A 14,524-nucleotide genomic window follows, 5' to 3' on the forward strand; every position below is an offset into this window, starting at 1 on the left:
TGCAAGAATAAGAAGTTAAAAACATGTAAATTCACAAGATATCATTTACACACAAATGTCATGCTCTGGCAAAACATTGAGCTTAAGTTGGTCCACCAAAACCAAGACCCACGCCCACGCCGAGCCGAGCCAGAAGGCGGCAGCGCGCGTGGGAAACTCTGTCTTCCTCTGAGCCGTTTAATCCAAGAATAGTGTGATACCATGTATACATCACAACATCTCATGTTTTAACCGATGTGGGACTCTCTTATTTCCTTTCATTAAAGCCAACAAAACTTTTACTAAGAGCCCGTAAGCCCATTTCGTTTTCACATTTGCCTTTCATTATTTGAGCCAATAGGCTTAATAATTAGGCCCAACAGGATGCTCACCTCTCACATACTTTTCTCTCAAGGAAGCTTCTAAGTTCGCCAAGATTTAGGTTCCTTTCTGCAAGAAATACAAAGTTAGAGTTAGAGCTCCTTTTAGATATTTCTTGAACCCTCTGCCCTCTTCAAGGGATTCTGAATTCACTAAAGATTGGGAACTGATGAAGGTAATGAGTTCAATTGTTATTTTATATCATTTTTCGTTTTTTTGTTTACGTTAGCAAATTGAATTATTTTAGTTGTTTTCAGATGCATTAAATTTAAATATTAAAAAAAAATTAAAACTTATTAAGAATTAATTGGAAACTAGGTGATTGCTCGCGAATTCGCGTATATAAATATTTTACAAAATTATATATTATGTTTATAATTTTATAATTTTAAAAAATAATCATAACTATTAAAAACAACCTTTTTATTTTAAATAATTTTAAATAATTTGAAAATAAAAAATCTTGGTATTGTATAATCTTAAAAGATTATTGAGATATATTGTTAATTCTATAAATTTTATTATAAGTCTCCAAAAAATCTTTTTATGACATGATTTTTGATTAGTAAAAAAAACCAAAGATTAATGAACAAAAAGTTTTTTTTATAACAATTTCTATTTTCGCATTATTTTGTTTACCAATTTATATTATTTAGAAATAAAATAGTTACAAGTAATTAATCAATTTAACATTTATAGTAATACGTAAAATACATGTATTTCGGTTAACATATAAAAAATTAAGTATGTAAAAGTATAAAATAACAAAGAATACAACCAAGAATACAACAAGCAAGTTTTATTATTCTTCATTGATGTTTCCTATTACAAAATAAGCATGTCAATTTTATTATAATCAAAAACTATATCAATAGAGTCTTAACTCTAGTCATGTATTAATATATTGCTCTTATTTTTTTTAATTTATATTATAATAAACTTTTTCATTGATTAATATATTATTTTAAATAATTTACCATATAATTTTATTATAATCAAGGATATAAGAATTATATTAATAGAGTATATTAATTTTAGTCTCGTATTAATAGAGTATATTAATTTTAGCCTCGTATTAGTATAATATTAAAAGACTTACTATATATTTTACTGTTTTTAAATATAAAAATACTTTAATTATTTCTGAAAGTAATAACTCAACTATACAATCAACATTTGTCACTCAAAAATGACTAAATGTTTTTAAAATTGTATATTTGATTTTTTTGCACTCATTGGATACATTTTAAAATTATATATTTGATTGTTTTGCATTCATTGGATACTATCCAACTGGTTTAACTGCCGCGTAAACGTGTCTGCATTTTAGAACCTTGGTGATATGTTTAGAGATGGTGGTTATTGGTCATATATTATAAGTTTCTTTTCCAATAAAAAATATTTAAAACCAACATGTGCATAATTCCATATTTTCTGAGACTAGAAATCAAGATCTCCTGGTATAGAATCATTAATGAACCATTAGTCAAACTACTGGACCAAATAGACTTCCACAGAAAATAATAGATTATTCCCAAGTAATTGAATCTAGTGATTTTTTTGTTTGTTAAAAAGGCTATGATTGAATCCAGTTGGTCAGGTGGTACTTGTATCTAAGAAAAATGCTGCCAACCAACTCGGTGAAAAAATGAGACTCCATCACATATGTTTTCCAGAAAAAGAAGGCAATGCAAGGAAGTAATGACTTGTTTTTTTCTTATAATATTGTCACATCCCAATTTTTCTTAAACCAAGATGAATTTTTATTATTATTATTAACTTAATTTGGCCCAAAGCTCATTAACCCTTATTTTTTTCTGTTCCGCATAATAAGCCCTAGATTTTTTAAATTCTTATCTTATAAATAGAAGGCGGCCTTTTCTTTGTCTCCCATCATAAACCTAGAGCGAAGCTCTGCAAAGTTTCAGAGAAATCTGAAAACCTTAGCCGTCAAGATTTCTCTTTCTTCTCTTCTCTCTCTTTCTCTCTTGGCCATACTCTCTCTCACTTGCGTCTCTCTCTCTCACTTGCCTCTCTCTCTCTCTCTCTCTCTCTCTCTCTCTCTCTCTCTCTCTGTTTTCCGTTTGTGCATGCCGGAGCCAAGCCATCGAGATCCCTAACAAACCTGGATGTATTTAGATCTCTTCTTGTCTTCTTTCTACATCTTGTCACAGGTGAGATAAGAAACCCTAGTTCTTGTTTAATCCATCTCATTTTCTCTTTTATATTAGATATTTCATCTTAGGTCGCTTGGTGGTAGCACCGATCTTTTCTCTTGTAAATCAGGTTCAGTGAAAGCCTTCTGTTATAGATCTGCTTCTCCCCTCCATTATGTTCGCATATCTAATGCCAATGTAAGACCTGATGTGATCTTTCTTCCCTCTTACATTATTGCTTCATAGTGGGATTTACTATTTAAATCATTCATACATGCGTGTTAACTATGAGCATACACATATTTGTTTGATAAGTGAACTATATCGTATATATATATATACACCTATTGTATTGTAGTGCGTGAATACCTAGATCTACTCATATATTGCTAAAATGAATATGATTGTATGATAATTGAAACTTGTATGAGGATGTTTGCATTGCGTGGGGATTAAGCATGTGTAGTTAGTGTATATGAGATAGGAGAGGTCTAAAGGCCTATGAGTGTCGGTGCAACGTGATTGAGAGTTCTTGGGCGTTGCATCGTTTCTTGATGGGTAATACGGAGACCGAATGAGGTAGCATGATTCATCGCCGAAGCAGGTAGACAGCCTGCTCGGATCATGCGGGAACCGAACAAGGTGACGTGACCGTGTAAACACAGTGGCGGATTAAGCATGAACCAATGTGGTAACTTGATTGCGTGATGGTGTTGAACTCACGGGCACAGATTTAGGTGGTGAGCTCTCAAGCGACAACATGAAGAACGCATGGACCGAATGAGGTGGCTTGATCTCATATTGGCACCGTCAGAGTTTATCCTCATTACTTGTTATTTGATCTTGTTTTACTGGATGTTCTAGGCAGATCTTTTATTATGTTGAGGTAAGAAACCCTAGTTCTTGTTTAATCCATCTCATTTTTCTCCTTTATATTATATATTTCATCCTAGGTCGCTTGGTGGTAGCACCGATCCTGTCATGTCCCCGATCCTAGATAGGATCGTCCAGACGGACCATGGTGCGAGGAGACGCACCAGTCAGGTCGTAAGACCTTGAGATAAGCGTACTATGGCACAAAATGAAGGTTAAGGGCATCGGGAAGCTGAAACTTAACCAGAATATGAGGGAAACATGTAATAAGGAACTGGATGAGTGAACCGGAAGCTGTATGAGGTCCGGATCAAGCTCAGCTAGCTAGGTGCAGCTGGAAACTAGTTCACCATGACTTAATCAGCTCACAGGAGCTGGAATACTAGCTCACTCAGCTGGGAACAGTTGGTGGTCCGCTCATCTCAGCTGGGAGGAGTGTTCCTGTCCGAACCAGTGTGGTCGGGTCCGAGAGGTTACGGCCGAGCCGGTGGTCCATGTATATTTACCTCTTTAATGAAACATTTTGGTCATTTTGCTCTTTGTGGTCTATTTTTGTGACCAAAACTTTTTTATTGATATCCTAGGGTATTTCTCTTAACTATAAGCATACACATATTTCTTTGATAAGTGAACTATATCGTATATATATATACACCTATTGTATTGTAGTGTGTGAATACCTAGATCTACTCATAGATTGCTAAAACGAATATGATTGTATGATAATTGAAACTTGTATGCGGATGTTTGCATTGCGTGGGGATTAAGCATGTGTGGTTAGTGTATATGAGATAGGAGAGGTGTAAAGGCCTACGGTGAAACGTGATTGAGAGTTCTTGGCCGTTGCATTGTTTTTTGATGGGTAATGCAGAGACCGAATGAGGTAGCATGATTCATCGCCGAAGCAGGTAAACGGCCTGCTCGGATCATGTGGGAACCGAACAAGTTGACGTGATCGTGTAAACACAGTGGCGGATCAAGCGTGAACCAGTGTGGTAACTTGATTGTGTGATGGTGTTGAACTCACGGGTACAGATTTAGGTGGTGAGCTCTCAAGCGACAACATGAAGAACACATGGACCGAATGAGGTGACGTGATCTCATATTGGCGCCGTCAGAGTTTATCCTCGTTACTTGTTATTTGATCTTGATTTACTGGATGTTCTAGGCAGATCTTTTGTTATGTTGTGCGGTGAATGTCGAGTGATGATTTCGGGGCTACAAAAACTTTTTTCACTGAGCTTTTGTGGAAATGTTTATCCCTCATTATTCTTTTTTTTTTTTGCAGGTTGGTGGGTTTTTGTTTAAGGCATTCTAAACGTTGAAAGACATATTGTTTTACTCCTTAGGATAAAGACAAGTGACTTGATATCACCGAGCTGTGTTGGGTTGGGATGTTACAAATATTCAGTTGATTTCTCTTTTATTTAATAATGATAATGAAGAACCATTACGTGATATCTCTTTCCTCTTCGACGACCACTCATCCATCACTAAAAACACACAAGAGCAAACGGAATAAAAAGACAAAACTCTATCGTCATCCTAAATCGAATCAGACCACAAAAAAAACCACCTCAAATACCCAAAGATATACACATCATTGAGAATATAACTGTATTAGTATACGGTTAAAAAAAGTATACGGTTTAATAACCAGTTTATACATTTTATTTAATCATTGTATCTAAAGGATAAAGTATTCCATTTTTGTTTGATTGTGGCTACAATTTCTCTTTGTCACTCTTTTATTGTTAACAAAAGGTCTACTCAATATAACCTCTTCTCACCACTCCTTTTTATTATAATGTATATATATACTCCTTTTCAGAACACTCTACAGTATACACACTATGACTATATGAGTACAAGCATTCGTAGACGTAAAACCACTTAGAAAGCTCACAAGAAAGCTCCTCCCATGGCGGATTCTAGCTCTTCTCTCCCTTCTCTTTTCGAAAAGATCTCATACAGAAGATATTTTCTGAGAGCTGTGGATCTCATGATGCTCGGGCTTCTCTTATCTCTTCTCTTGTACCGGATTCTACATATGAGCGAAAACGATGACGTTTGGGTCGTAGCTTTCCTGTGTGAATCTTTTTTCACTGTCATATGGCTGCTTGTTACTTGCATAAAATGGAACCCTGCCGAGTATAAACCATATCCAGATCGACTTGATGAAAGGTATCATGGAATATATATGCACACATAGCATATATGCTTATTCATTTTTGTATAAAGATCTAGGCTTCTGGTAGCTGCTACCATATTCTAATTAATTCTATTTTTATATTATGTAGTAATCATTTTGAATTTTTCTTTATGAACTAACTACTGTTTCAGGGTTCATGACCTTCCATCGGTAGATATGTTTGTAACCACGGCGGATCCAGTTCGGGAGCCGCCGATTCTTGTTGTAAACACCGTGCTTTCGCTGCTAGCTGTGAATTATCCGGCGAATAAACTAGCATGTTATGTTTCAGATGATGGATGCTCACCTCTCACTTACTTCTCTCTCAAGGAAACTTCTAACTTCGCCAAGATTTGGGTTCCTTTCTGCAAGAAATACAACGTTAAAGTTAGAGCTCCTTTTAGATATTTCTTGAACTCTCTGGACGCAACAGAGGATTCAGAATTCAGCAGGGCCTGGAAAATGACGAAGGTAAAGTATTTGATTGCCTTTTAGGCGTTTGAGTTTGTTTCTACGTTCACAACAAATTAGTTATATCATGTTTACTTTAAAGTAAAAGACAAGACCTTCCCATTTTTTAATCAAACATTCAAAACTGCAAGCAGATGGAAAAGATAACTAAAATAAATATATATTGAATTTGCGCTTATAAATTCCTTAAATGTTGTTAAAAATAAGGCATCAATCTTTATAGAGAACAGAAGAAAAAGAAAAATTAATTAGCTAACAAGAGAAACATAATGTTGCAAAAAAACCCAGAGAAACGCGTTTTCCATTTGAGAAATTGCTCTTAGCTTTCGTGTTATTAATAAACTAACAATTCTGATGTTCTTTTCCTTTCTAATTTATGTAATGATATGATATTCAAGAGGGAGTATGAGAAGTTAAGCCGGAAAGTGGAAGATGCCACCAGAGATTGGGACGCTGACGATGATTTTGAAGCTTTCTCAAACACAAAACCAAATGATCATTCAACTATAGTTAAGGTATTTCAACAATTTACCAAAGTAGAAAGAAAAAAGAAATCTCATACCATTATATTACAAAAGACTTAGTAATAACAAATATTAGCTACCGTCACATATATAAAATCTGAAGGTGGTATGGGAGAACAAAGAAGGTGTGGGAGATGAGAATGAGGTCCCTCATTTTGTCTACGTTTCAAGAGAGAAAAGGCCAAACTATTTACATCATTACAAAGCTGGAGCCATGAACTTTTTGGTAAGTGATTTTCTCACATATCTCTCCTTTTTCATTTAGTGAACTTTCTGGTACCTAATTGTGTTAGTCCCGTGCCACCATTACAATATTGGCTGAGATATGAGATCAACCATTTGACGATCTATAATTTTAATTTTGCTATTACATGCTTGCAAAATAAATTATGAGCTGTGATATATATACAAATATACTATTTTAAGGGAAGGTAAAGAAACAAAATATGAAAGGTCACATGATCGAGTAGTACTTCGGGACTATTAGAGCATCTCCAACACATAACACTATTTTAGTGTCAAAACCACACTATTTTAGTGTAGTTTCAACACTAAAAACAAGTTCATCTCCAACCACAACACTAAATTTCACACTAAAAGTTATTTTATAATATTATAATGTATTTAACTTTTTAATTTGTCATTTTTAATAATATATTTTACTTATAAAATAAGTAAATAGTGTTTTAGTGAAGTGAATAGTGTTTTAGAGTGGTGAATAGTGTTACATCAAATTTAGTATAAAATTATAGTGTTACACTAAATAGTGTGATTTTTAATGTTGAGTTGGAGAAAGTTTTGGTGTAAAATTCACACTAAAATGGTGTTTTGGAGTTGAGTTGGAGATAAAAAAAAATCGTATCCAGAACATCCTAGTCAGTAGTCACAAAAAAGAAAGAGAACGAAATGATCTTCTTCCCTGTTGCAATGTATCGCTTGATTGAGATAAATTGGCCCAACTCTATAATAATGTTCCATGTGATATTCTAACAATCATTGCTGACATTCAATTTATTGGAGGTGACATTTTAAAATGATTGTTGAAGTGAAAAGGTAACCATTTATTACGTTCAATTATTAATCATGTAATAACCAAATTAATAGTCATGGTGACCGTGCCTTTGAAATTTATATTTAAACATCATATCGTATATGACATGCCATACAAACTACATTAGATCAATAAAATTTAAACAGAAGTCTATATAGTTTAATTTTTTTGAAGCACCAGTTTGCAACTATTAATGATTGTAGGTCTTAATTAGTCTTCTTTGTTTGTTATAATAATAAAATGTGATGATCATAACTCATAAGATTAATTTGAACAGGTCCGAGTGTCAGGGCTGATGACAAACGCACCATACATGTTAAACGTAGACTGTGACATGTTTGTGAATGAAGCAGATGTGGTGCGACAAGCAATGTGTATATTTTTGCAAAAACCAAAGAATTCAATAAATCATTGTGCTTTTGTTCAATACCCTCAAGATTTCTATGATTCTAACTGCGAGGAATTCGTCGTCTTACAATCAGTGCGGTTTCTCATCCTTACTTTTATTTGTTTATTTATAGTATCCATATACAAAATTTATTAATCTTTTCAATCAATACTTAATCTTTGGTTTCTACTATTTTTTGTTTGTTTTGTTGTGGAAATTAGTATTTGGGAAGAGGATTTGCGGGAATCCAAGGAGTAATGTACTCAGGGTCGGGATGTTTCCACACTAGAAGAGTTATGTACGATCTCTCAGTAGACGATTTAGAAGAAGACGGAAGTCTTTCTTCTGTTACTGCAAGTAAGTACTATTGGCAAAAACCATAAGAGATAGTTGGTATATTGCATTATCATATATTTCGTTAAAACATTATTAAAACAAAGTTTCATGCATATATCACCAATATTTTGATATTTTTATTCTAATCATACAATATTTACGCAATACTTTTGTTGTTCTACTAGTCTATTATAAATTTATATTCATCCACTTATTCATTTATCAAATCAATCATTTACGGCTCATGTTTTTTCATCAAGGGAAATTTTTGGATGATGAAAGTTTGGCGGCAAAGTTGGGGAGTTCTAAGGAGATTAGGAAATCGGTGGCCAATGCATTGCAAAGAAAATCAAATTCTCAAAATATTCTTACGAACTTTCTTGACGAGGCCAGAGAAGCGGGGCATTGTCAATACGAGTCCCAAACGAGTTGGGGCAAAACCGTAATACTCATCTCACTTCAATCAAAATAGTCTATAAAATAAAACAACAAATATTAATATATATATATATCATGTAGATCGGTTGGTTATACGATTCAACAGCGGAAGATGTGAACACGAGTATAGGTATCCATTCGAGAGGATGGACTAGTGCATATATATATCTGGATCAACCCGCATTTCTAGGATGTACGCCACCAGGAGGACCAGAGGCGATGGTTCAGCAACGGCGATGGGGGACGGGCATGCTCGAAATCCTTTTCAACAAACATAGCCCCTTGATCGGTATCTTTAGCCAGAAATTGAGATTTCGGCAACGATTGGCTTATATTCACGTCTTCACTTGGGGTTTAAGGTCAATCCCTGAGCTCGTTTATTGTCTCTTGCCTTCGTACTGTCTACTCCACAACTCGGCCTTGTTCCCAAAGGTGACTTTCTCTCTCTCACTTTAATATAAACTAGATCTCTTGACCCGTGCGACTGCACGGATGCATGTTTTATAGTACGTACAAACTTTAAAAAGCGAAAAATTTAAAGATTACATCTTAACTGCTTTTGTTTATTGGTTAAACTATGTATTTTATCATTGTGTCATGTAACAGAAACGTCCGTAAAATGTTATGAGCCATAAATATTGTAGTAAGAATTTTAAGGAAAGCGGTAAAACCGATAACATTTCAAATTATTTGATCAGTTGAATAATCGATATAACAATGACCGGTTTGATAGTTCATAAAAAATTAAGGTCTGTATGTTGGGTAATTATGTCTCTAGTATTGTATATCTGATTTTTTTTTAAACAACTATATGTGGTTTATACATAACTCTAGTGAATTTATATGTTTTGGGTTTGTATGAAATGGTATTCTTATGATTAGTTATGGTTTTGGGTGTGTATGACTTGGTTTGATCTCTAATCTCACGTTTACATTTTATATGTATGTCATATTTCTTGTTTGATTAGCATTGGACCAGCACAAAAACATGTCTAAACATATCTCCTATATATATATATTAATTGAGAATCATTAAAAAAATTGTAACCTTAAGTTTGTATTAATTAAAAAATAGTCTTGCTTAGGTGTCATTTAATTAGGCTATCAATTTGGCTTACGTGACATCATTAGAATCAATTGAATAATTAGTAAGTCCAAAATCCAATTGCTTGGAAAATTTATATTAACCCAAACATAAATGTATATAATAAATTTAATATTCTCTCATTAACTTCAATACAAATAAAATTGTTTGCGACATATAATTATGGTCGCCCAAGAAACATACGGTTTCCCCAAAAGTATGCTTATATAATATTATCTTTTATGATTCACAACAACTTTTTTCATTTTCGATTTAATACAGTGCAAACAATTTTATTGTAATCATTTGTTGTCGTTTTCATAACGAACGCATTCCCACATATGATTCTTCCCATTGATTTTTTATGATGAGTTATTTTTACAATGAGTAAGGTTCTTCAAGTTTTTCACCATTATATATACCATGTTGTCTCAAATAATTTCAGAGTAATCTTTTGTTCAAACTCAACACATACCAACGGATGTTATAGGTTCTTCGACGGTCAAACTTATTTTCACGATATCAGAGACGATATGATAGGTTTTAGATTTCAGAGACAATGTGGTATAAGTTCTTTAGAGGTCAATTTTTTCTTTATGCAAATCATAGAACGACTTAGAAGTGAGTGTGTTTTATTCAATAGTAACTTTTCTAATTTATTTATTAAACCAAGTAGTAAACAATGAGAATTGTATAATATGGAAGGAGTGGATCATTGATTGTTATATATCCGAGTATAGAACAATGAAATATATTTCAAAACAATATCAGTGGGCTCTATAATTAATATACGGTTTATACACTGTTGATTTTGGTTATGTGGCATTGAAATTTCAATTTAATCGAACCATAAATCAATCAAATAATTTCAAAATATTAATTTTATAACGAAAAACAAATCTTCGTTAACCGTGTTACCTACTTTTAGAATTAGTGTGATTTAGGTAGGTATATATATTATACTCCCTCCGTTTCATAATATAAGTAGTTTTGGCTAAAAGCGCGAAGATTAAAAAAATTATTATGTTTTTAAAAAGTATTTTATAATATATAGGTTAGATATAATTTAACCAATAAAAAATAAGTCTATTTAATTTGATTGGTCACACTGTATTCAATAAATGTAAAAGTTACCTAAAAATACGAAAACTACTTACATTTTGAAACAAAAAAATTTCCCTAAAACTATTTACAATATGAAACGGAGGGAGTATATATTATGTTTTTATCTATTAAAGAAAAAAATAAATATATAAAGCTTAATCAAATAACTATTATATACATCGAATATATTTGCTTGACACACATTTCTGTATGACCTATATATGGGAATTTATATTAGGTTGTGCGACAGTTAAAGCTATTATACCTTCACCTTAACCTTAACCTAACTAATAATCTTATATAAATTATTGGTTGTACTCCAACGATATCATCATCATTCGATGTAATCATATGTCTATCAGCGACAACATTTTGATGTATAATAATTTACATAAAACTATACTACTATAGTTTGATTTGGTAACATTGTAAAAACCAAATAGATATTATTTCTAGAAACCGTGGTGTATAGATATGGTTTCATTATATAAATCGATCAAACCATATAAACCGAATAAACTGATTAATTAAAATATAGTAGTATAGTTTTATGTAATTACATAATATAGTTATATACATGTAGTTTATTTTATTTATATGATCTTGAAATTTAAGACGTTAATTTGAATAATTACATTTTTCTTAAATTTAGTATATTACTAATCATTTTTCTTTTCTTCTTATGAATCTATAATAACTATAAATTATTTAACAATTATTTTTAATAGTTAAATATAATAGAAAAACATTCTATTTAAAATTATAGTAGTATTTAATAAAATTGATTTTTAATCATACAAAATTAAATTGACAAAATGTAATAAAAGATAAATATAGTTTTTTTGGTATAAACCAAAAGCCGACAGTATATAAACCGAACCAAACCAAAATAAATATGATTTTAATATGGTATCTAATTTTTATAAACCAATATATCGAAAAACCAAACCATGCCAGACTAAAATTGAATAAACCAAAAACCGACAGTATATAAATTGAACCACACCAAAAAAAATATGATTTTAATATGGTATCTAATTTTTATAAACAAAAATATCAAAAAACTGAGCCGAGACCAGACCAAAATCTGGATTAAACAACCGTATTTTGAATATATGATTTTATGCATGTTTCAACCCACGCAAAGCATGGATCTTATCCTAGTTACAAAATTACATGCCTATTCGTGTATGTTTGTTTTTTATATAGACCCATTCGTATAGTATATGTAGATTTAGGAAGTTAATTATAAAATATTAAATTAATACATTGCTATCAATGTTTTCAAACAATTTTTTATTCTTTTTTTTACTACTATTCATGTTTACAAACATATCTAAATGGTAATTCTACTTTAATAAGATAGATTTCACCCGTTTGTTGTTTAAAGTTTTTGCAGACAAATATTTTTTTTTAATTCTTATTTAAAATGGCATTTAATACGAACCTATGGAAGTATCATAATATCGTTATTAATATGGTTATATTTATATCATAAATAATTAGAAATACCTTGTTCTTTGTGGCTTTAGGGACTTTGTTCAGGCATAACTGTCACACTTGTGGGGATGCATTGCCTTTACACTCTATGGGAATTTGTGAGCCTTGGTTTTTCGGTACATTCATGGTATACCTCCCAGTCATTTTGGAGGATAAAAGCTACTTGTATTTGGTTATTTAGTGTCACTGATATCATATTAAAGCTTCTTGGAGTTTCGAAAACCGTGTTCATAGTTACAAAAAAGACTTTCACCGCGACAAGATCAGGGACTGGGGATGGACCATCTTGTAGTGCGGACCCAAATGCTGGTAAATTTGAATTTGACGACTCAGTTTATTTTTTCCCTGGCACGTTCATTGTGTTGGTCAATCTAGCCGCTATAGCCGGGTTTTCAGTGGGTCTACAACCAGTAAGTCATATCTACGGAGGAGGTGGTTCGACTTTTGTAGAGGCTTGTGCATGCATTTTGGTGGTTATGTTGTTTCTTCCATTTCTAAAGGGTTTATTTGAGAAGGGAAAATACGGTATCCCATTGTCTACGCTCTCTAAAGCTGCCTTTTTAGCAGTGTTATTTGTTGTTTTTTCTGTAGGAAAGTAGTTTATATAGCGATGTGGACTTGTTAGATCATCTCCAAAAGAAAAACTTCAAATTTGAAGTTTTGAGTAGTGAAAATCTATATTTGAAGTTTCACTACTGAAAACTTCAAATTTGAAGTTTCATATTTTTATTTGCATTTGGTCCATACAATTACACATCAAATTTATGATTTATAAATATTTTCTTGTTTATTGTTTAATCCTTATAAAAATTATATCTCATAAATATTTTAAGTTTTGTTTACAAAATTTAAGTTTACACATAAAATTAAATAAAACTTTAAAATAAAATTTAAAATATTTAAAACTAGATTTAGATAACAAAAGTATACAAAAGAAACTTAACAAAAAAAGCTTTAAAAAAATTACATGAAGACATTAGTATTACACAAATTTAAATATTACAATGACACTAATAGTCAGGTAAGTTTAATCCGGAACTTTCAAAATTTCCAAATATTGTCCAATTTGTTTTGTGTAACTGAAGATAGTTGTTGTTGTTGTTGATGATGTCTTTTCGTATAGTTCTTTCTTGTTCATTTTGAATATATTCACGAGTATTAATATCATCGATAAAAGTTTGTCTTTTAGCAATATTTTATGTTTCTCTTTTACTTTCTTGTTCTAATCTAATGTATTTAAAAGTATTAATATCGCTGATTTCAACAATTTTTATCTTTAATCAACAAATTAAAAAGAGGAGAGCCATTTTTACTTTGAAATGCACTAGTATATCATATATGCATTACGAAAATCACTATATGGAATAATATGGTATTTTGCTTGAAGTTTAATATTAATTAAGCTATTTTGTTTAAAATTTTATATTTTAATATAATATTTTATTAATTAATATTCTTGTAATATGCTTATATATGTGCTAGTTATTTACAAAAAATTTGTGAATTCAAATTAGTTATGACTAATATAAGGACCATATTATAAAATACAAATAGTTTTGAAGTTGAGTTTGAAGTTTTGCTTTTGGAAAAGAACACCTTTAAACTTCAAATATAGAATTTCGGAAACTTCAAAATAGAGTTCTTTTTTGGAAATGCTCTTGCGAAACAAAACTAAGGTTATCATTACATTGTCCCAATGAAGAATTAATGATACTTTATGCACTTAGTTTTTATTATTATATAGTCATATAAAATAAGAGTTATTCTTGGGTTCACCCCATAGGATGAACCTCTAGGTTCATCAGTCAATAGGATTTCATTATTTCACGATATCTTTTAAAAAGGGAAACAAAATATTATCGAGTTATATTATGTTTTTAAAATAAAAAAAAGTAAAAAAGAAATAGCAGCTACAGAAAAAAGAATTAAAAAAAAAATTTTAACGTCGTCGACAAAACACTAAATCCTAAATCCTAATCCGTAAACCCTAAACCCTTAGATAAATCTAAACCCTTGGGTAAACCCTTGGGTAAACCCTAAACCCTTGG

The 14,524-nt window shown here is 31.5% G+C and overlaps 1 protein-coding gene across 1 annotated transcript; it reads left to right on the forward strand.

Annotated features, from left to right (window-relative positions):
• Nucleotides 1–5,195: 5,195 nt before the first annotated feature.
• LOC106341673 (cellulose synthase-like protein B3) lies at nucleotides 5,196–13,133 on the forward strand. Its single transcript, XM_013780379.1, has 9 exons — nucleotides 5,196–5,573; nucleotides 5,733–6,051; nucleotides 6,450–6,566; nucleotides 6,679–6,801; nucleotides 7,904–8,107; nucleotides 8,236–8,371; nucleotides 8,611–8,792; nucleotides 8,870–9,220; nucleotides 12,509–13,133. Exons 1-9 carry the CDS (start codon nucleotides 5,311–5,313, stop codon nucleotides 13,073–13,075), a joined length of 2,262 nt encoding a protein of 753 aa, XP_013635833.1. The 5' UTR covers nucleotides 5,196–5,310; the 3' UTR covers nucleotides 13,076–13,133.
• The last annotated feature ends 1,391 nt before the right edge of the window (nucleotides 13,134–14,524 follow it).

The sequence above is a fragment of the Brassica oleracea genome, chromosome C4, assembly GCF_000695525.1.
Source record: "Brassica oleracea var. oleracea cultivar TO1000 chromosome C4, BOL, whole genome shotgun sequence".
Lineage (NCBI taxonomy): Eukaryota > Viridiplantae > Streptophyta > Magnoliopsida > Brassicales > Brassicaceae > Brassica > Brassica oleracea.

Bases quoted from the DNA above. Each gene is read 5' to 3' on its own strand.
- LOC106341673 (XM_013780379.1), top strand. From the start codon at position 5,311: ATGGCGGATTCTAGCTCTTCTCTCCCTTCTCTTTTCGAAAAGATCTCA. The intron at 5,574-5,732 runs GTATCATGGAAT...CTACTGTTTCAG, and splicing joins CCAGATCGACTTGATGAAAG to GGTTCATGACCTTCCATCGG. The intron at 9,221-12,508 runs GTGACTTTCTCT...TTGTGGCTTTAG, and splicing joins ACTCGGCCTTGTTCCCAAAG to GGACTTTGTTCAGGCATAAC.